The sequence below is a fragment of the Melospiza georgiana genome, chromosome 7 (genome assembly GCF_028018845.1).
Source record: "Melospiza georgiana isolate bMelGeo1 chromosome 7, bMelGeo1.pri, whole genome shotgun sequence".
Classification (NCBI taxonomy): Eukaryota; Metazoa; Chordata; class Aves; order Passeriformes; family Passerellidae; genus Melospiza; species Melospiza georgiana.
The window spans coordinates 22,427,812-22,451,826 of record NC_080436.1 but is presented as its reverse complement, the minus strand read 5'-3'; the positions used below and the strand labels follow the sequence as shown (position 1 = coordinate 22,451,826).

The following is a 24,015-nucleotide window of genomic DNA, read 5'->3' as shown; positions in this document are numbered from 1 at the left end:
CTGACATTTGTGTTTCTCGGCACACAAGAGTATTATTGAGTGTTTATCGAAATAAAGAGTATTTAGATTTTTTTCTCAGCACAGCAGAACTAATAAAGCAGTATGTTATTAAAGCAAATGAAATCATGAACAAGAACTGATACACGTGGAACACAGAAAAGAGATGAAATGTACACAGTGGATACACTTACTCCACAAAAATACAGCCTTATTAGGACCCCTTAAGGGTTCCTATATTCCAAGTAGAAATTTTGTGTCTCCTCTCAATTAGTAACAGCTGATAATCAAAACTATTGTTCTGCAAGTTTGTTTCCCTGTTGCCACCAAGGGTTTACCAGTGATGGATCATTTTCTTGGACAGGCACTGTCTGCAGTAGTGGGTAAATATGTAAAAACTTATAATTTTGGCATAATCCTCCAGTAAGAGTGCTACTGACAAAAACATTTTCAAGCTTGCAAACATTCATCATGGATAAAAGTGTCTTTTATTTTTTGTTTCCTCTTCTGTCTTTTCCTTTGTCTTCCTTTTCTGATTTGTCATCTTCATATTTTTCTTTTTCTGGTTTTGTTACACTATCATAAGAAGGCGGAGCTGTGGTGGATGCAGACATATTCATTTTCTCTGGAGACGAATTTTCACTCAGCTTACCAACAATCACATCCTTTTTGATAAGCTGATCACCCCCATCCTTCTGATACATAAATGAAAGCTTCTTTACTGACTGTCTCAGAAGATGACGTCTGTAAGCACGCTGAATGATAGTGGCAGAAACTTCTTCCTGCTTTCGTTTCAGTGTGGTTGTAATGGGTTCATAGGAAGCTTTAGAAGGATTGGATGCCATAAACCGATCTTCCATCTGTATTCTGAGGGTGTCCATCTCCCCACTTTCCCCCAAAACACGCTTTGTGAAAGCAAACAAGATGTCAAGGCAGTGAATTTTGTCACCGCTCACCACAGGTAGATCCATTGCAATGAGATGAATTGTGTTTGGTTTTGGTATATTAAGAGGAGGATCTAGAGAAGCTGCAAAATCAGACAGTTTGCTGTATTCTATGAATTGTGTTGCACCAGGATCATATTTTTCCCAAACCTCATAAAACATCTCAAAGTCATCCTCACCCAAGGGTTCAGCGCTTTCTTCAGTAGCAACACTGAAGTTCTCCAAAATCACAGCAATGTACATGTTCACCACTACCAGAAAGGATATGATAATGTAGCTGACAAAGAAGAAAATCCCAACAGAAGGGTTGCCACAGTCACCTTTCACAGGGCTCCCTGGATGATCTTTATGGGGGTCACAGTCTGGCTCCCCACTGTTTAGAATTGGGTTGAGCAAATTATTCCAGCCAGCGGACGTGGTGATCTGGAACAGGCAGATCATGCTGTTGCCAAACGTTTCAAAGTTGAACATGTCATCAATCCCATCTTCCTTCTTGACGTAGGCAAAGTTGGACATGCCAAATATGGCATAGATGAACATGACCAGGAAGAGCAGCAGCCCAATGTTGAACAAGGCAGGGAGAGACATCATCAAAGCAAAAAGCAGAGTGCGGATTCCCTTAGCGCCTTTAATGAGGCGCAGGATTCGACCGATCCTGGCAAGCCGTACAACTCGGAACAAAGTGGGTGACACAAAGTACTTTTCTATCACCTCAGCTAGAAACATACCTGTGAAAAGCATAAAAATAAATTAAGAAAGTAAGTTTTTAACACAGATTACATTTTCCACAGAAAATGTAAAATAATCAAGAGAAATTAAAATTAAGTAACTCTTCTAATTTTTGCACAACTTGATAAAGCATTAAATACACATATAACTATATTTCATTGTGAACATAGGAATTTCTTACCTATTATTGAAAGAATAACAACCACAAAATCAAAAATATTCCAGCCAATGGTGAAGTAATAATAACGGAGTGAAAATATTTTGAAGACACATTCACCAGTGAAAAGGACAACAAAGACCAAGTTAATCCAATATAAAATATTTTGCATCAGTTCAGACTGGTCATCTGTTTCTATCATCATTGTGATCATGTTAAGACAGATTAGAACCATAATGATGATGTCAAATAGTTGCTTGGTTACAATATCAAACACCAGACCTTGCAATTTGTTCTGAGGGAAGAAAAAAGAAAAGGTTATAGTACTTTTATGTAATAAACATCTGTTTCTTTCCTCCCATTTCATTCTTCCTCTCCCAAAATATACAACCAAGCAAAAGGCTCAAAAATCTAAGTAAACCATTGTCCAGTAACTTATATGCTTGTTCAAAGTTTTTCTCTCAAAACTCAACAAGCCTATATATTTCTTCATGTTCTTTGATTCTCTGTTTTCTGAGGCATAACAAATATGAGAGATTTTTCCTGCAGAACAGACATGTGTACATTTCAATTCAGAATGAAGGGGTAACTAATTAGGCTGAAACCATTTAAGAGTTAAAGAGAAATTTTATGTACCACTGAGATTTCTCTCCAAATACAGATGACTTAAGAATTGCACTATTCTTACCATTGGTCGAGGTATAGGTTTTTGTGGTTTCTTGGAGCCCAGCTTCTTCATTGCATTGTAGTATTTCTTTTGCTCTTCAGTCATGAAAATGTCTTGGCCTCCAAGGTAAATTAATAAAAGAAACCCCAAATCTGATTACAGACAAGCCTTCATATCCATTAATTCACAGCATTGCAGCACATGGTTTAAAAAAGCCCTTTAGTCATCCTTATACATTGTTACCAAAACTGAAACATAATAATTATTTCAAAGATTGTTAAAATATCTGATGAATCTTGAAGGAAAAATGAAAGAAATTATGGAGCAAAGAAAATCCCCAAAAGTTCAATTTATTTCTTCTTAAAAAAAATACATACCTGATTAATTCCATTAAATAAATTTTAAAAACTAAACACAACTTGGGAAATGCACATTTCATAGACACTTAATAAATCTAGCATCATGATCTCCACACTGTAAATCAATCTACTAAAAATAAAAAAGTTTCAAAGGTACAAAGATACACTGTGAGCATATATGCCTTCAGGTAAAACATACCAAGAGAAACAAATTACTGATTCTCCTTTTCAGGATGTGCATTTTACCATTTGACTATAGGTATCTCAGTTCAAATGATATATATGAACAGTGTGCATGAAGCTTGATCATCCCCCTACACTGCACCTAGATCATAAGAAGCATGGGTTTACTTTGGGGTTTCTTTTCTGAATAAAAGGATTTCTAGACTGGTGCAATGCACACATGGAACACTTCTCAGAAATACAATTTATATTTTCAAGTAACTTGTTTTATTCCTTTCATGCACTTGCTTGTAATTGTATTCCAGGTATGCATGATATCAAAGCAGTGGCATATGGAAATCAGCATCAGTCAGGGGTTATTCTGTGACTTTGTCCCACTGAATTTGTCAAATGTAGTGCCAATCTTATAGACAGAGTAATGATAGGTCAGAATGAAGGTGTGTTTAACTTTCAGCTGTGTCTATATATTGACATGAAGATTTAGAAGGCAAAAGAGACCATCTTTAACAAACTCTCCTCATAAATCAAATATTCAAGTAAAAGAAACTTCTTGGATAGTAGGAGTTTCGGAAGAAAAACAAGAAATTGATTTGATAATTATGGTGGAAATATTCTGTGACTGTTGGAAGACTTCAGTCAGTGGGAAATAAAGAATAAAAGAAGAGAGCCATAAAGAAAGTGGGAAGGGGTTGGGGATTTCTTCTGCTGTCTCCCTGATGTAATGGCTATCATTAGAGATCAAGCCATTCTTGTCTCAGTGCACTGTCCCCAGGGAGAGTAAAGGCCTCAAGGCAAGATAACACACAGGGACCACAGAAAAGCACAGTTTAACTACACAGAGACAGTATGTCGCAACACGAGCTCTTTTCCCATTCATATCCCAATGGGCCCAAGTGTCAGTGATATTCAAAAAGAACAATAGTAAGAAAAATACTGCTCTTTCTTTCTTTCTGAGAAATTTCAGACACTATAATTTATCCTTGCATACATTTACTGAATGCTCAATAACAATGAAGTATTGTGAAAATGAAACATGTGGTACTTATCTTCTTTTTTTGTTGGTTGAAGTTATCTATGATGACACCAATGAATAAGTTAAGGGTGAAAAATGATCCAAAAACGATAAAGGCCACAAAGTAAAGGTACATGTACAGGTTGTGTTCATACTTGGGCTGTTTCTCTACCTATATAACACAGGAAAACAGCAAAGCATCACAAATAACAGTTAAGACAAATCAAAGATCCTGAGCAGGAGGAGAAGTTGCATCCAGATGTACAGGGGGGTAAACCCAACTCTTTTGGAGCATACGCTACACTTGCCTCATATTTGAACTTGAAAATCTATTTAATACAGGTTTCTGTAATTGCACACATTGCAGGACTTGCCATTCCTTCCCTCTCTGTCTGTTTTCTTTGATGACATTTGACATTTCATGTAGGTCCTACTAAATTTGACAGAAATGTACAAATCTCAAAAGCAACTCAGTTCCCACAGACTATAAGGAAATCAAGAGCTGGATTGAGGAGAGATGCAAACAAATATCAAGATTAAAAGAAAAATAGGTAAAAATTAGCAGATTTGGTTTTTGAGATCATCAGAGTCTGCAGCTCTAGATTAGCTTTTGCAGTGATGCCTCGTGACTATTTGGGTTATTTTTGAGGACACAGAAAAAACTTTTTTCCTGATCTGTACAATCTCAGACATAAACGAATAGAAAACCAGATCCCATTATTTTGGATTTTTACAGAAGAATTACTAGATTAGTAGTAATTTATGTAGCTTACAGCTATAATTCTTGTTACCTGATAAAAGTATAAGCACTTTGTGGGCATAGATTGTAGAAAATTCATCAGGGCTTTACACTTAATTTTTTATATTTTAGGTCATTTCAACTACCATTCAAGAAGTCTCACATCAGTCTTAGATTTGTTTTCCCTCAGTAAATTTTATATTTACATAGTAGATTTAATATTGCACTCACTTCTGTAGAATCAACTGCAGCATACATAATCTCCATCCATCCTTTAAATGTTGCCTAAAAACAAAATTTGTTAATATTTTCTATCACAGCTCCAGTTCTGAGAACATTCTAAATAAACCAGTGTCTTCTGCAATATATTTCTGTTCATAAATATAAAGAAAATATTAGAAGTCTGGTGCATTATGAGTGAAGCATTCACAGGAAGTTCATTGCTGCGGAATATCTCCCCCCAGTTCTTAAAAAACACTGCATAAATTCTAATCTTCATGGAAATTCATATAAACACTCTGTGACATGAGTTGCACCAGAGAGACAGTGATTTATCTCCCAGGGAACAGTGATGTGCTGGCTGCCAGCTGTAAAGCATTACCTGAACAGGAAAGGCACTGTGCTATGTGACATCCCAGTAAAGCCAAGTCTCTCGTGTCAGGATACAGGGAACCTGCATGACCAGCTAGTCCACCTGCACAGGATGGTGTGGGTCACTCCACTGGAAACAGGGAGCTCCAAGCAGAGACTGAGTGAAGCTGCCCAGGGACTCAGTAGCTCCTTAAAGTGTGTGCCATCTAAGCCCATCACAAAACTCAGCCTGGTGTCATCTGCCAACTGCTGAGGGTGCACTCAATTCCAATACTGATGTCATTGATGGAGCTATCAGATAGTACTGGTCCTGGGGGAAATCTCTGAGAGACACCACTTACACTAAGCCACTGACTGTAAGTCTTTCCACACAGCCATTCAACCAATTATTTATCCTTCTAGAGGGTCCTCATCAAACTTCCTCTGAGGGCAGGAAAGGTGTGAATGATGTTAACTGCAACCATTACACAGGTGAACTGTGGGTGCAATACCTGCTACAAATACTAAAAGCAGTGCCACTCTCTAAGCTGGTAATTTATGCAATTGCCCACTGCTGTTTAGCAACAGCTACTGTTACCTCCAGAAGCAAACAGATGGCAGCCTGCTAGCACAATACTGACTACTAAACACTACCAGTTGGAAATTTTTAAAGGCAGAATAATTACCAATTGTTTACGAGTACAAATAATTTCCAAGAAGCAGTTTGTCAAATGCATTCAATTATAAATATATATGCTTGTCTTATTGGCAATTTACAGATACTTTCTCTAAAAAGGCTCATGCCTAGAAATCTACCGCTCTCCTCTTGTTTGAAGAGCCGATAAGTCCTAGAACCTATCTATGACAACCATGGTAAAAATATTAGTCAATAAGCCTTAACAGATAAAGAAAATCTAGCTGCAGTTTTTAACCAGATATTTTAGCTACATACTGTATTTCCATAGCGCTAGAAAAGGTACTAGCAGCTGGGTGCCAAGCAACCTTTTATCCATCATGTAAATATTAGATATTCCTCCTCTTCCAAAATGGCCAGAGAATGTATCACATGTTTACAATAAGCAATAATTATTAGCTCCATAGAACAAAATTATAAAGTCAAATCCATATCTATTTATTTATTTTAAAATAACATGGAAAATTATGGAATTAAATGATACCACCACTAAAACTAAGGGTGGAAATTTTATGCACTTACCACTTGAAGCAGAGAAAGATAACCAATTGCAACATTATCAAAGTTTACTTTCACATTTTTCCACCGAACATTTCCAGTAGTTCTGTTCATATCTTCACACATACTTTTATTACTGACTTGTTCTGGTGTGAGCATCTCTTTATCTGTGGTGTTAACACAGTGATAGAACTTGCCAGCAAACAAATTTACTCCCATGATGCTGAAAATTAGCCAGAATGTAAGACACACCAGAAGTACGTTCATGATGGATGGGATTGCTCCAGTAAGAGCATTCACAACCACCTAGTCAATAAACAAAGAAAAAAAAATTAAAAACAACACAAGAGTTATTTATTTTTTTTAATCTAGAAGATGATTTAATGTAAAGCATTACATTACATTTAAGTAATGCAAATAGAAAAGTAGTAATGCATGTCATATAACCAAACATGCTACTGTTGGCCTTACTAATAGACATTAAATTAGCTTTTATAATTTGGCATATTTTTAGGGATTTGTTTTACACATTAGTTCCTTTTTATTTTCCTTACCCTCATGCCTTCAAAGCGTGACAAAGCTCTTAGAGGTCTCAAAGCTCTTAATGTTCGGAGAGATTTAATTGCACCAAATTCTGAGAAACCAAGGGCAGTAGCTACTAAGCTAACCAATGAGACCTAGAAGAAACAAAACAAAACAAAAGCACTTTTCTAAGTAGCTTCAAAATAGAAATGCCTTGAGGGGAAAAATTTTGAACTGGACATTGGGAAAAAAAATTCACAAGTTCCCTAATTTTTCAGTGAAAATAAATTAAAAAAAAAAGAAGAAAAGGAAATTAAAGAAAAAATTAGTCTAATATTGCACGTAAATTTCAGAACAGTTTGAACAAAAACATACTTTAATCCATAATACTATCTGTGGATATGTGCATATGCATATTTTTAATTTTTAAAAAAGTAATTTCCTCACCCTCCATGTGTTTTATTGTGGCTTGGACAGCCTGTGATACCAGCTATAAACTGGCTTCTACATACATAGAAATCCTAAATACAACATTAGAAAACTGGAAAATTCAAAAGGTGTGTTGCAAAAAAGAAAAAAGGGAAAATACTACAAAACATCCTGTAATGATGTGCATGAGACAGAATCCCAACCTCAGCTTCATTTCAACTTTGTTTCTGTAATTATCAAATAATATAATTTCACAAAAGTACACTGTTATCATAAGCTGGAAAAATCTTTGGATTTTAAAAATTGTTTGTATTTTGGACAATTAATGTGCCTACTTTTGTGGAAGAAAGGGTTTAATCCACAAGAATTTTTGAAACCTTCAGTACAGCTGGATTAACAGCTCAAAAGTTGATTTTCCTGCTGTTTTCCAGTGAAAGTCAATGACTTGTGTCCTCGCTGAACCCCTCACTCCAGATGGCTATCTCCTGCTGTGTTTACACGAGGAAGTCTTCTGCAGATTTCTTTCCTCTAAGGGTAGCTCAAGCAAGCTGCCAAATATGACGCAATCCCATCTTTGCTCTTCTCTGTGATATCATTTGTAATTGCACATGGAAAGCAGAGCAAAATGAGCTTTTTTATTTGTTTCGGGGCTAATTACCTGTTTCTGAAATAACTGTGAACATAACAACGGGTAAGAACTTTTGTCTGTATACCATAAGTCCTTTCCCAAACAGGGAACAGCTGGAGAGCTTAGGCTGCTAGGTACAGAACAGTTTGCCTGAAAAGATTCTGTAAAATGTCTCACAGTGATAATTTAACTTGACTGGTACTGGCAAATTTGTTCAATGCTTAGCTGGATAAAGGCATAGGACAGAAAGATAAAACTAAGATCTATTTAAGCAGTTGAGGGCAGCACCTGCATGCTAAACCAGTAGGAAGAGAAATAATTATAATTCCTTGTTAGTGGCTGAAAACAATAGCAAGTAAGTCTAGCAATAATATCAGAAAAAAAGCTAAGCAGACCACCATGACTTTAGGGGTGGAAGAAGTGGGTTTACAATACAGGAGGTCAAACACTGGAAATTGCATTGCTAAGTAAGGCATTCTCCATTCAAAACAGAGTATCTGCCTGAGCTGTCTTGTCTAACCTTGAGGTTAGAGCTACTTGAAAACCTCCAGTGGTGCCCCCCAACACAAATTGTTATATAATCTGCTGTTGTAGGACCACAAAATGCAGCCACTCTAAACAAAAGATTAAGATGGCTACATGAAAACACTAAGATTGCTAAAAAAATGAAGAGCCCATGCCTATCCACACGGATACACGGTATGCCTAATCAGAATTGATCTTAAAACTGAATTCAAGATCATAATTTCCCAATACAGGCTTGTACAGAGGCACTAAATCTGAATACTCCTTAAATAGTAATAGATTTACTAATTTCTATTTTATTTTCTTTCTTTTTTACCAACGACCGTTGTAATGGGAAAAAACCTCAAAATTTACGTATCACAAGCTTCTGGAAACATACTGTCTGGTTATTCATAGTATGAAAAGAGTCTAAAACATGGCATCAACAATTTTATGCAAAGGTGACAGAATCTATCTAGATGATTGCTGCTGATTTCCCATTGATTATATAATTTTCATAATTTTTCACTTAAGTTATAATAAAGAAAAATCAGAATGCTATAGCATCCACAAAGAAAGCAAATATACAAAAATTATATATTCAGCCTTACTCAAAGACAGTCCTAACTTTTTGTCCTTTCATGTGCTAAGGTTATCTTGTTTTGGAAAATTTAGTCTTAGGGGAGGGCCGTTATACTTGCTAAGTTTCTTACAGGTCAGTACATCTTTTCTGGGAATATGTTGACTTTTTTCTTGGTGTAAGTATTAACTGGGAGTTCACAACAAAAGAAGTAGAGAGGCCATGAAAGTAAAAAGCAGGAAACTGCATATCCCTGAAAAAACATATCACATATTTTCTCAAGTCCCTGAGTTACTCCATTTGCTGAGAATGGGGATCCACTGGAAAAAGAAGAACAGTTAAATGAGGAAGACAAATAACAAATGCCACTTGTGCCTTTTCTTCCAAAAAACCTACTTTAAAAAGGGCATTAGGTAAGTTTCAATTCTAAAGATAGGGGATAAAATTTCTGTCCTAGATTCCAGGTACCATCCAATCAATAGAGTTTTCTTTTGTCCACTTGTTGAATTTCTAGTCCAACATTTTCACAAAAAGAAAGAACTCCTTTAAATGAACATATCATGCAATGTCACTAATTTAGTTTCTCTGGAGTGCAATGTCAGCACTAGCTTTTAATGTTATTGTTGAAAAACAATTCTCCCCTGCAGTTCTTTGTCAGTGCCCCATTAAGCCCAGGATCAAATGCCCAATCCCAAGTGCTCACTTAAATTCCCCTTTACCTTCCTGTGTCTGTGTCCTCCTTGCTCTCTGCTGCCACATCCAGTACACTGAAATGAAATCTGTAAATCGTGCTCCCTCACCAGCTGGGACTCCACACAGTAAAACACAGAACACATGGTGTCAATGGCAGCACAAAGGCAGATTTAGTTACACACTGGATAACTGCAGCAGGGTCTTATTCACCAGTATGTATTTTCCATTCCTTTAAACCAAACATATTATTCACTGCATGTATCTCTTATCAGACTGAAGCTACATAAAACCACCTGCCTAAACAACAGAAACAGACTACTTGGAAAGGATAGTACCTACATCAACAATCAGGAAGTCCAGCCAGCACCAAGCATTAGTGAAGTAAGTCTGAAAACCATAGGCAACCCATTTTAGCACCATTTCCAGAATAAAGATGTAAGTAAAGATTTTATCAGCATAGTCCAGCAGGACTCTTATGGTCTTGCGCTGTTCAATATATATATCTTCAAAAGCCTGTAAAGAATGGGTTACATATAAGTCAGATATTGAAAAGCCTTTGAACATTACAAATTCAGCCAGAACTAAATGAAAACAGCAAAGTAAAATCACTTTCAACTTTATATGCTTTACCTTGAAAAACAAAATAACAGAAATTACAATTACATTCTTTCTGAGTTTTAAATTTTATTTTTGTCTGAAAATGGAATTACAATAAAAAGTCAGAGGTTGCCCAAAAGATTTTTAGAAATTTCAATAATATTCAACATAGAATTATAATTTTTCACCCTGAAAAGTCCAGCCAGGTTTGTCAGAAGCCACTCTCATTATTACATCAACTTCAATTAACAAGAGACCAGATACTACGTTGATGATCTCTAGTGAATTCCTGTGGCAGGAGCTGATGGCAAGGTTTTAGTAGTGGGAGGCTGTAGAGGTGGCCACTGTGAGAAGAGGCCAGGGGACTGCTTTGTGCCAGCTCCACCATTGACACCACACAGGGAACAGCTGGGCACAACAATGAAGCTGACAGTAACTCTGGGAAAACATGTTTAAGAAAGGGCAAAGCACTGCATAGCAGTATGAGCACTGACGGAAAAAGTGAGAGAAACTACCCTGCAAACACCAAGGTCAGCTAAGAAGGAAGGAAAGTACCTGGTGCTTTAGGTGCTGGAGCAGAGACCAAGACAATATACAACAAATCCTGTGTCAATTAGCAACCAAAATGAAACCAAATATGTGAAGCAACAAATGTCCCTAAGAATAGTAAAAAGAAATTCAAGAGTTCCTATGTAACAGTCCAGAAATACTGCAACTAAAACTGTAGCAAAAAATTAACTAAGAACATGATGAATTCAATATCTACTTTGGGGGACAATTTTCCGTTTAAGTAGAACAAATTTTTCATGCATACATCTCCCTTTTCACAATTTTTGTAATTTCTTAAGTAAGATTTTTAGCATAATCCTTTTCATAAACACACACGTCACCTAGCAGTCATCAAAATTTTAATGTAATCTAAATTAAATGTAATACACAAAATATTCTGGGAATTCAGTTCGAAGTTTTCTTCAAAGGCAACTTCAATGTTTTATTCTTAAGGAATTCATGTGTTATAATACTACTTAGATAAAACATTTTTATAGGTACTATTTCTATGGGTGCAAGCTCTACTTACCAGAGCACCACTGCTGAGAAGAATCATGAAGACAATGAATGATTCAAACCAGTTGTGCTCTACTATGTTGTAACAGGTTTTTCGAAGGTTCCACCAGATTCTCCCTCTTGTGCTCTCTGTACTGCCTCTACAGCATTTAAACTTCCGTACACAGCCTAATTGCACAAACATTAGGAAACTGTTATATGCTACAATTTTCATTATCCTGAAAAATAAAATTATTCTTAGCTAGCTTCTGTTTCACAAAGTTCAAGTTACTTCAGGCCACTTATGCCACTTATCTTTTCAATTTTATACTTTGTTTTAACTTGAGTGTACACAATTTTTCCTCTGATGCTACATCAAGTTTATAGTAAAGGACAGTCATCTAACGGAACTAATTTTCACTTACAAACACATTTAAAAATTTAATTATTCAGTTTATATACAGATAATTAAAGAATATATGCAAATTGTCAGGGAGTAGAAACAACAAGCACACATGGCAACTTCCACATGAACTTGTTCAAGAATACAGAAGGTTCTTCTTTTAAAAGAACTGTTGCCTTTTAGAAAAGGTTTAAATAAATCAGACATTAATATTATTTTTTACAATGCTGAGGAACAACTGATGCTCCATGGGCGGATGAAGGATAACTCTTTACATAAGCAAATGTTTTAACAGGAGAAAATGAGAGCTTTTCCAATGTGATACAGATTTGTGGCAACTGTCCACAGAAATTTGCCTCACATTGGAGAGCTCCCAACTTTATCCTGGGGCCTTCAAGGCACTGTTGGTAATGAATCTCAGTAACTGCCTAGCCAAGAGTAGCCTCCTGAATTCTTTAAAAATTATGAATCACATAGAAACAAAACCAAGTTGACATGACTTTAACCGATCCTGAAGGCATTCTGGTTTTCCTGTGAAGTGTCATTAAGTTCATATGTTACAAATAAGTTACACTGTATTTCATCATCTCAGCTAAAACAGCTACCACTGTGAAGAACATGAACTACCTTACCTTCAACCACTCAACACGCTTATACTATGAAAAAATAAATCTTATGTCCAAGAATGAGTTGGACACACAAACAAGGATAAGGAAGAATTTTAATATATTGTCAAATTATTTGAGAAGGGTACATTTTTTTGTTGGATTTTTTTTTAATTAAGAACTTGATATAGTCAATTCATCCCCACACTAACAATTCCGGTATATAAAGACCAGTAAAATAATACTTCAAAGGACAAAGGTTCCAGCCTAATATAAAGATGTCTGCAAAACAGCGAACTAAAAAGCATGAACAAGATACGGGAGTTAATCCTGGACCATATTTTGTTCTGAATTATTTTACTCATGATTTAAAAGGAAATTAAGATCCATAATATCAAAAAAACCCAGAAATTCTTTCCTACATAGTAAATTTCAGTAGTCCCCTAGAAGATGCAGCCATTCAGAACTAAAATAAATCAAAATATTTAAGGACCTGCAAGTATGCTGTTCTCACTTCTTTACTTAAAGAGATACACAGGATCTCACCCACCTGTTTTAACCCACAGTATATTTATACAACCTCTCTCCCCATTAATGGTGCAACCTCAACAAAAGTTTATTGCTTGAGTCAAACTCTCCATTGAATGAATGATGGTGCATTAGGAAGTGATCAATCACATGATTTCATTTTAAATTTCTTAGTAAAGTGAGCCTAGTTTGATCTTGCAGATTTCACTACTGACAAAGTAATTTAAATTAACAGAATTACAGTCTGCTGAGAATAAGTTTGTAGAATTGAGCCGAGCGATTATTTTAAAATATTAAAAATTACTACATACACACATATTGAACTTTGCTTTAACAAATAGTACTTTGTAGATGTCAGTATTGCTATCTACAGCAGGCAAAGTTAATCATACCCTAAGACTTGATGAATTACGATCCAGGACTGCTATAGCAAATAGCTTCCTTGAAGAGCCAATGTTTGTTGCAAACAAGCAAAATGTAATTGTTAGGCCCAAATTTTATTTCCATACCTTCTGTAAAGCATGCTTGTATTTCTGATGCTTTTTCTGGTTCACTTTCGCTTTTTTCTTCTCCAAAGACAGTTAAATTAACTGTACTTCCTTCTGATGAGCTGGAAAAATCTAGCTTCTGAAAATAAAATTCAGTTATATTTTTACTTTATTAATATTGATATTTTTAGAAGTGTAATTAACCAAGCATGCAACACCATGTGCCGATAATAAGAACAACAATGTTTTTCACCAGAAATACAAAAAAACATCCACACGTAGCAGTCAATGCTGTTGAAATGTGCATAAATTGCCACTTTCCATCTACAGATTGTACAGCGTATCATGGAATCTTTCACGGAATTTCAGAATTTCTAGAACATTAACTGTTACCAAGTTGATTTGCTGGTACATATTCTATTTATTTTGCTTCCTACTATTGCTTTCTTATACATTTCAACTGGCATTAATTTGCATTCTTCTTTGCCAATGCACATATGTAGTATATTGTGCATTCTGAAACTACCCATTACTCTGGTACACATACCTGTACAGTCAACACCCAGAAATAATTTTGGGTTTTTTCTGGGTTTTTTAAATAATTAATATTATAATTAAGTCATATTATTAAAATGATCCCCAAACATAAAAACAAACATACACACATAAAACCCCAGCCCCATTCCAATACAAGAATAAGTAATATATTATTTTGCAATCCGCCTGTGTACTGCAGAGATGTGGACATTTTAAGGGAATATGTGGTGTCCTGTACACTTAAGTTAAGTATGAGTACCAAACTAAATCAGAGTAGTTTTGGTCACAGCATTCTCTGACATTTTACAATGTTACCATCAAGAAGTATAAAACATCTGTAATGAAGTCACACAAGTAAATGTCTGTAGGGAATGATGTAAGCACACTTTATAAAACAACCTCAGTTTTGCTATATCAACAACAATTTTACTAATTTAGTTATATTTTTATGATTAAGAGATATCTAAGAGATAAATGCAGACTAGTTACTATCCAATCAAGTTGTATTTACATCTCAACTGTTAAATGTGAAAGGACACAATTATTTTTGGTAATAAATAATTTTTTGTTTGTGAAAGAATACAGCCAATATGATAACAATAAGTAACAGTATTCTTCATTAATTTAAATTAAAAAAAAATTTTATATTGCCTACTTTCCTATTACTTTCCAAACTGATTATCTGGAATAGAACACCCATAATACTTATGTTTACTGTAAAAATGTATTTTCTTTTTCAGCAACATAATTTCAAAACAGCAATATTCACATCAAACAACTTTTCCTATCATTACCTCTACTGAACCCAGGGATAGCACAATATGCCTTCCACAATTCTAATATTATGCTGCTTTCATCATTCCATGACATAGCATATATAATGCAAAATGTTGCAGTGGTGGTGAGTAAACTAAAACAATTAAGTCACACTATTACTTTTAAAATATATTATTTTTAAGAATAAAGAAGTTTTTTGTCATATTATTAATAAAAAAATGAAAGCAATGTGAAGTACCCTAAGTAATTTGAGCTGTAAGCTTAGCAGATGACATTAATTCAAATGAAAATATAAAAGATGAAAAACTGCAAACAAAATAGTGACTGGAAAGAATCAATATGTTTAGAACATGAAGTTATGTATTTCATTTAACTCATGGTAGAAGAATCAGAGTTTAGAGCTTTTTAAAATTTATTTTTAATTTCAAAGGGCAATTTTCTTTACTCTAGAAATAAAACATTAGAGATTCTGTGAACTATTATGATATAAACCAGGTAGTCTGGTCTCCTCTTCTACAGATGGTGTAGAGTATAATCCTACTGGTTGAAGAGTTACAGATTTAATTAAACATTAGTTCTCTTTTTTATGTGAGGGGCTCATACTTTTCACTATGATACAGGTATCAAACAACAACAGCAACAACAACAACAAAAAGTGATCATAAAAATCAATGTGCATAGCAGAGTTTCTCCCTCTAATTAAAAATTAGAAGTCTAGTTTATGTGTTATTTACAACAGAAGTCTTTGCAGAAGTCTAACTGATCTGGGGAATAACTCCAGGAAGAGAACTTTTGGGAAAGACAGAAATGTTTCTCCTTCAACTTCCAAGGCCCTTAGCTGCTGTTCAGTTTACTAAATAGAGGTAAGAAGGCCACATTAGATGTACACTAAACACTGGATTGAATGGAATAACTTAGAAAAAATTGCCACACTTATCTATTAGAAAAAAGCACGGCCTTATTATGCAGGGAAGGGTAAGTAAGATAAAGTGACATTCAAATGAAAAAAGATTTGTGTATTTTTCAGTCGAATGACTGGAAGGTCCCAGTTTACTGGTTTGCATGCTGCTCTACACTGGTCCAGACTCATGTAAGCAGAAGCTTGAGTTAGGAGCAGTGTCACAAAATCAACATCCATCAAATAAGACTCATCCCCTAATACCTGGGACCAGTAGGATGGGATATCACGATTCCACTCTTCCCTACTGAAGTGCCTTTTTGAAAATAGCTTCAAAAATCCCTAGAAAGATATTTTTCTATTCTTTCTGAACAGTTTAGTGTCCCCTTGTACACAGAAGAGAGACCTAAATACTTCCAATATGTAATACAGGGCAAAAGAATAGATGGAATATAATGATTCCACAACAAATCCACACAAATAAAGGCTGTATTTTCAAAAGGATTATCTCAATGGTAAAGAGCAGAACGGTCAAACTACAGAGAAGAGATCATCAGGAATAAGAAATGCATAGTTTGGTACAATTAAGTGAAATAAAAAACTTTGTAAGTTTTATGGTTCTAGAGTTTCTGAACTTAGAGGTTTGGGAGTGTAGTAACTCCTATTTTGTCTTTCTAAAAGTTGTCTCAATTTGATCCTTATTCTGAGTTTTCCTATTTTATATTTCTTTCTTTTTTGAACATCCTTGTTTATGTAGTTTTAAACCATTCAGATTTATTTAGATACCTGCATAGAAATTTTGATTAATGTTTTATGATTGTCTTGATAAAAATAAAGCAATTGGATTATGTTCACAAAGAAAAAAATCATTTATGCTGAAGCACAAAACTAACATAAATAATTCCCTACATTCCAACCTTGCAGACATATATAAACTTCATGACTAGAATATAACTACATCATTACACCCATATTCAAGGGAACTATGCATATGTATAAAAAATTACATTTGATTGTTCCTAGGAGTGTATCTTTCATCTTATGTTTTAGCTTCTCTTACATGAGAAAGCTGAAATGTGAATTACAAAAACATTGTGAACAAACACAAAACAATTTATATAAAAGATAGTAACATTTTAGCATACAAGTAACTGTATATATGTAATATTACAAAGGCATTGGTCAAAATGAATGTGATCAGAAAATGTTCGTAATTACATGACAGCTAAAAACATAGTACAACAGATGAACAGAAAATATCAAGTGAGGACAACCTTCCCATTGTCATAAAATCATAGGTTGTTAACCTCTTTTGATCTTGAAAAGTGCTGATGCTTAATCATTCAGTTAACAAGAATAAAACTTACAAAGCATGCATGTTATGCCACAGATATAGTACAGAAAATACCAAAGATGCAACGAGGAGAGAAGAAGGTGTGGGCGTTGCCCTCGGTCATGCTGTGATGTGAGTCATGGGACTCAGCTTACAGAGCTGCACATGTTCCCACTACATTGCAACATATGGGGAAAAAGATACTGGAGCTGAGTAGCATGCAGGCCAATCAATCTCAGAAGTGATCAAATATGTATGATTTGTTTAGGTAACCTGTGTAAACATGCTGACACGCTGCTCTGCCTGGTTTAAAAGCACCAGTCTTGACTGATCCAGCTTGATTTTACTCCTGTGAGAGAATGGCACGCAATGAAATTAAAATATGGTACCCCTGAGGTTGTTTGAGTAATGGAAACAGAAGTGTGGATTCCTAATTACTTAATATATGTCACACATTTGCAAAACATAATATTTTTAGGTGTGGATTAGAGCTTTAGGCATATCCAAATATATAATGGAAAAGGTAAGATTAGGAGAACATCCAATGCTCATAGAAGGAAACTGGACTTGGGCCTGAACATAAATAACATCCGACAAACAAAAAGCCAAACCACCACCGAAAATCCCTTCACCCTCAAATCTTCCTCCTCCAGAAAATAAAAAAAAAAGACCCAAACAAAAAAGAAATACAGATGCACCCACACTATTTCAGCTTCAGGTATCCTTTAAGTGGTAGTAATTAGACATTAAAAACAACAGAATATATTTCTCCTTGCATTTCATTTTCAAGGTCTTCACTAGATGCTAATTAGGATACATCTAGGTCCTTTCTTTCAGAAAAGAGCTGCAGGCAAAATAAAAAGTAAATCATACCATTTTAAAAATGGAAACTTCTGCATAAGATTTCCCCAGCATCTTTAAATATTTAACTGAATGATTTTAAGAAAAATGTCAAACAGTTCATTATGGATTGTAGCAGACATAGCAATGAAAAACAAAACCTCATGCTGAGCAATCAACCTGTAAGTTCCTCAATTTGTCTTCTGGTATAAATCTGATCTCACTTCTTAGCAATGGCTTCTCAAGGGTTCATCCTATAATGTGGCTATGTAACAACTCTGACACAAACTGCTCCATTTAAAGGGGAAGTCTGAAAGAAAAAGCTGAACTAATCTACAAGATGAAAGACCATTTCCCTACTGACTATGAACAAATAAGGGGTGTTTTCTTAGTTTATGTATCTCCTGTGGTTGCCAATTCTCAGCCAGTTTTCCAAATCTGAGGAAGTGAATAGTGATACTGGATAACAGTATCCTATAAATGGCTAGTGCTTATGTATCATCTTGAATATCAGAGGTAAGAAGGCACAGAATTTGTCACTCAATTCTACAATATAAAATACTGAAGAAATAGGTGTTTTCAACTGAAGGCTAATTTCCAGGCAAGTGGTAGATTTCAAGTTAAATTACCCAGATTCATTAAATGTTCCTTCCACAAAACCCAAGTTTTATTAAAACACTAAGAAATCCAATATTCTTCAGTCAGATAATAATATGTAAAAGTTGCAGTAGTTATTCAGCAAATATTATAGCTTCATTACATACAGTAGTTTCTGTTTTAAATGGGTAACAATACTGATGCTTTGCTATAAAGAAGCCTCTTACTAATCTACAGTCTTTTCAACTGAGTGGCCAATGTAACATCTGCAGTAACACAATCTTCAAAAAGTAGATGGAACAAATCAAGGATCAGAAAACAAGCTACTGAAATAACAAAAATAAGTGCAATACTGCTGAACACTGTAATCTGTAATAAAAGAAACACCTAAAGAATACTTTGTTACACCTTTCTAAATTTAATTTCACTACATTTCCCAGGAACGAAATTATTTTCTAAACATTAGAAGTAATACTGGCAAATAAACTGCCCGTTCAAAACAAAACATCTGAAAACCTAAAAAGCACACAACCAATCAAAATCTCTCAGACTCATCAACTGAATGCCCAAAAACCAACCATACACAAAGAAAACCCAAAAAAACCCAAAAGTAAACAAAAAAAAAACAACCCAGAAAACCCCAAAACAACGCAGACAAAGCAATCCAGACTGGAGTACAGCTGTCTGCACAAGTGATGATATTCTATTTATGTCCTCGTGTCTTCAGGTGCCAGAAATGGTGATACCAGACACAGTCTGCTCAAGCCACAGATTGCAATCTGAATTTTTAGTGTCTTTGAAAATCCTGCCAAAATCCATGATTTTGCTTTTCCCCTCAGACTGAAGCTGCTAACAAATGACTACAGTCCTAGAGATGACCCAGTTTAAAATGAGACAGTTTTCTTAGAAATGACTGGTTTGAAATTCTCCCCCCCAAAAATAAGAAATTAACATTTTTTCATTCAGTAATTCTGGTTTTTTTCCTTGAGTTTTTAGTTGATACATTCACATTATAATATAAAAATTGTTCCCTTGGCTTTCCCCCATTATTTTCATTTCAGAACATGAAAACTGTTGCTACTGCTCTCATCAGCCTGAGTCAGCACCTCTGTTAAGCTGATTTTCCTTTAAGAATATTAATATTCTTTATTATTATCTTCCCTAATATTAAATAAATAATAAATACCTACATTTAGCTCACAGAAACATTACAATTATAAAAAACCCAGCCTTTTGACACTGTTTATTCTGTACATAAGTACTAATTTCCCTATTCAACTAACAGTTTAGTAGTTGGCTTTTCAAACATCTTTATAAATGGGTTCACATAAATTTATACAGTTCTATCAGGATTTCCTACTCTCTCAAACTCCACTTTCCCACTTCAGATTATTCACACTCTGTACAGTCCAAGAATCTTGATTTACAATTGCTTTGCATTTCTAAGCAGGAAGAATTGCACTATGAAACAATACAGTCAGTATAATTAATTTGTCTAAAATATAAAATTTTTAAATTTTACCTCCTTGCTTTCATCCAAATCTGAGTCACTGCTAAACTCTTCTGTATTCAGACGTTCAAAATCAGACTCTCCAACAGCTATTGGTACCGTAACAGTAAGGCTTGGGTTGGTTATGAATGGTGCATAATCATTGTCACCTATAACAGTGGCCATTCCATTTTCAGTTTTGCCATAATTTTTATCTATCCTTTGTTCAGTGCCAGTACAGTTGGGAATGCAACGGTTTCTCTCATCATTCTGATCTGTTGCTGTTTTTTGATTTACAGCAGCTTGTTTTCCCAAACAAGGCCTTCGGATGCATTCACCTGCTTTTTTCTTCACATAATCTATTCCCCTCTGAATCCTTGCCACAGCAATCTGCAAGTTGTTCATTTCATTATCATCGTCTGTAGCAGCAAGGTTGTCTGAACTAAATGAACTCAGCAGCAAGGCCAGAAAAAGATTCAATACCTAAGTAAAATAAAAAAAACCAAAGACAACAGAGCTGATTTTTCCCATTTTTCATCTACATGCTTATTATGAACACATTATAAACACGGGCTTTGTGTTTTCATCTACAGTAACGATTCTGAAAGTACACAGTAAATAAAATGCAAATGCAACTTAAGTAAAATACCTTCCCTATACCTCAACAGAGGGGATTTTATGGCTTTACATTGCTTTTGTTTGTAGAAGGTCAGAAATTAATGATTCTTTGGCACTGTCTGAAGAGATTCAAGACGTTTACCTTTCTGGCAAATCACAGCACTCTGATCTATGCAGGAAACAGATTTTCTATGTGCTGGTCCAAACACACACAAATAATTTTTGTGTATGCAACTTAAAAAATAAGGAATGCACCCTGCCTTTCAATGCCCAAGTCATCCTTTTCCCACAACAAGACAAAACATAGAACACACATCAGTCACAAAAGCCCAGAGGTTACGAGGAACTCAAATGCCAAAGCAGCAGAGTACCAGCTCTTAAAATCTTGAAATTAGCTCTCCCATCAGCTTGGAATGCAAGATGATAAAATATTTTAGGAATACATAAAGACAAATGGACAAAACAGCCATGAACATACAGCAGGGATGTGTGCTCATGTAAGAAGTTTTCCCAGAGCTATGGAATAAAATCAGAATATAGTAAACACTGTGGAAATATTCACATAGGTGGATACTTCATTCCACAAAATTCAATCTTCTGGTATAGAAAACTACTTATGGAGTTTAATCAAAAAACTTCACAGTTCTCTTCATTATAAGACAATAAATTAATAGAAAATCCTGAAGCAAGTGGCTGTGCAACTAGAAGCAGGGCTGTCTTAAAGATACTTACCTGACTCCTCTCAGAAATGTTATTCTTAAAGAATATGCACAGGACGGCTAATTTAAAATCTCCTCTGCTACAGAAAATAACTTAAAGCAGAGATGTTTAATAACAGAGGGAATGAGAAAAGTGGTGCAATAGGGAGAGCAAATAATGTCTTAAATACTGGTGAGTTAAAAAATATAAATAAAACATTTAAAAAGAGAAATTTATATAAACTAGTGCAAATCTGATGCTTTCCTCTGAAAAAGAAAAATGCAGATATAATACAGGCCATGTCAGAAATATCTGTAGAAAGCACTTATGAAATAGCAAGCAAAAAAGTGAAGCAGCAAAAGAAAACCTGAAGTAATTGAAGCTGGGATTTTTCCTGCATAACAACTTTCCTTCTAATTCAAGTTTCCTTACTCCATTTGTGTAAAATGCTGGTGGTGCAGCAAGCAGGTCTCAAAATGGCATATGCTTCAGAGTCTTAAGAATGCAATAGCAGTCATTTAGACGGGAGAGATCAGAAGATGATTTACAGAAAGGCCCAATAACCTGCCTAAGTGTGATTGGAAGCAAGGACTAAATGGATTAGGGAGAAAAGGCCCTGCTATATCCTCTTCTGCAAATAGGAAACTTCCACTCTGGATGTCCAACACTGAGGGTGCCCTTACTCTTCTCTCCCACTCTAGGTAAGCAGGAGTAGCCCACAACACCCTGAGCACCTGGAGCTGCACACTCTCACCCACATCCTCTGAACTGCACTCTGGACCCGGCGGGGTTCATCCTCCAAGCCGAGGACTCTAGATAGGACCAGAAATCTAACAAGCAGAAAACTCCATTTCAAAACCCACACTCATAACAAATCCAGACAATAAAATAATATTTAAAAATCACATTAAATAATACTTTTATAATTAATTTCTGGTTCTCTTACCTCTCATATTCTAAATGAATTGTAAAATTGTTTTGACTACATACCACTAGGTTTCCAATCACCATGACCATCATGAAAACAATAAGGCACATGGTTTGGCCTGCAACCTCCATGCAGTCCCACATGGTTTCTATCCATTCCCCACACAGCACTCGGAATACAATCAGGAAGGAGTGGAAAAAGTCGTGCATGTGCCAGCGAGGGAGCACACAGTCACTGGAGATCTTGCAGACGCATTCCTTGTAGCTCTTCCCAAAGAGCTGCATCCCAACCACAGCGAAAATGAACACAATGATGGCCAGCACCAGGGTCAGGTTCCCCAGAGCCCCCACTGAGTTGCCAATAATCTTTATCAGCATATTTAGAGTTGGCCAAGATTTTGCCAATTTGAAAACTCGCAACTGGAAAAAAAAATACAGGGATTATTAGCAGTAGTTACAAAAATGTAGTAGAGGTAGCAGTGTGTTACAAACTAGTGACTCTCAGCAAGAGCAAAAAGAAAAACTACAACATGATTCCAACAACAATAACTTCCATAGCATTTCATGAAACCCACACTTTTAAAATGTAATAAAATTTAGACGTTGTTCTTTTTTCCCCCCTGTGTTTTTTTTTTTTTTTTTTTTTTTTTGGTAGTGTTTTGCTTGTTTGTTTCAGCATATTTATGCTTTTCCACATGAAAGAAACAGCACACTAGTTGTATTTGTTCAGACAGTGGATTCTGAATACATACACTTCGGATATTACATGTAGAAACAAAAATATTTTTCTAATAAAATAAAGATTTTTTTTTTGCTAAGGGGAAAAGAAAAATCAATCTTCTTAAAATTTATTAAACCCATGAATTTTTTAATTCCTACATTTTAAAAGAACACCTCTAGCCTTCTTGCTATTTCCAGACATGAAAGCCAACAAGACTAAAAAGTTTTCTACTTCTCAATATACTCTAAAAAAATTGTACATTTCACTAAACTTTACTCATTCATGTTTAAACAATTACAATAAAATTACAGCTCTTTCCCCTTAAAAAATAATTGCTTCTGAACAGTAAAACAGCACACAGTATTCAATGATAAATAATTTTTAAAACAACCTGCAGATATACCCTGTGTCAATTACTAAAAAGTATACTAAAAGGTGTCTTATTTATATGAACAGAGTTGAAATACAAACATAATTCATTAATTAATGCAGATGTATTATTTACCAATCGGAATGACCGGAGAACGGATAATCCATCCACGTTTGACAAAAAAAGCTCCACCAAACTAAGAGTAACTATAAAACTATCAAAAATATTCCAGCCAACTTGGAAATAATTAAAAGGATGCATGGCAATTATCTTGAGAACCATTTCTGCTGCAAAAATTCCAGTAAAAACCTGAAGAAAAAAGCATTACTGTTACTTTATGGATGAATATGAAGAAGTTGAACCCACTGAAAAAGAACAACTGAAGTAAGAAGTAGCATCCCTCTTACGGCAGGATGTCACTAAGTAAAATTATCACAAACTGAACCCCAGAGAGAAGGTAAGTAGCGACATCAAAAAGAGCTCCAGCATAAATATGTAACATCAGTTAAAGCTAAGGTACATTTAGTATCTACTGAAGAACAAGCTACTCCTAAAAGGCTTCAGTTTGCTCCTTTTATCTGCCATCTATCTAATTAAATCTAATTAAAGGAACTTTCCCCAGCAAGATAATGCACTTGC

General features: G+C 35.1%; 1 protein-coding gene across 9 annotated transcripts in view; it reads right to left on the bottom strand.

The window, feature by feature from the left end:
- Nucleotides 1-449: 449 nt before the first annotated feature.
- LOC131085397 (sodium channel protein type 2 subunit alpha-like) overlaps nucleotides 450-24,015 on the bottom strand; it is a 39,511-nt gene continuing 15,945 nt past the window's right edge. For 6 of the 9 annotated variants that reach the window (XM_058027473.1, XM_058027475.1, XM_058027476.1 and 3 more), the window contains exons 14-26: nucleotides 23,512-23,685; nucleotides 22,349-22,705; nucleotides 20,075-20,524; nucleotides 13,592-13,709; nucleotides 11,581-11,735; nucleotides 10,245-10,418; nucleotides 7,104-7,226; nucleotides 6,574-6,855; nucleotides 5,019-5,072; nucleotides 4,083-4,220; nucleotides 2,516-2,620; nucleotides 1,852-2,122; nucleotides 450-1,669 (exon numbers count right to left, since the gene is read on the bottom strand). In XM_058027473.1, the coding sequence (XP_057883456.1) occupies nucleotides 486-1,669; nucleotides 1,852-2,122; nucleotides 2,516-2,620; nucleotides 4,083-4,220; nucleotides 5,019-5,072; nucleotides 6,574-6,855; nucleotides 7,104-7,226; nucleotides 10,245-10,418; nucleotides 11,581-11,735; nucleotides 13,592-13,709; nucleotides 20,075-20,524; nucleotides 22,349-22,705; nucleotides 23,512-23,685 (3,585 nt within the window). In that variant the 3' untranslated portion in view covers nucleotides 450-485. Of the gene's footprint in view, nucleotides 1,670-1,851; nucleotides 2,123-2,515; nucleotides 2,621-4,082; nucleotides 4,221-5,014; nucleotides 5,073-6,573; nucleotides 6,856-7,103; nucleotides 7,227-10,244; nucleotides 10,419-11,580; nucleotides 11,736-13,591; nucleotides 13,710-20,074; nucleotides 20,525-22,348; nucleotides 22,706-23,511; nucleotides 23,686-24,015 lie in introns of all 9 variants that reach the window. The other 3 variants (XM_058027482.1, XM_058027478.1, XM_058027481.1) reach the window with 1 other exon arrangement.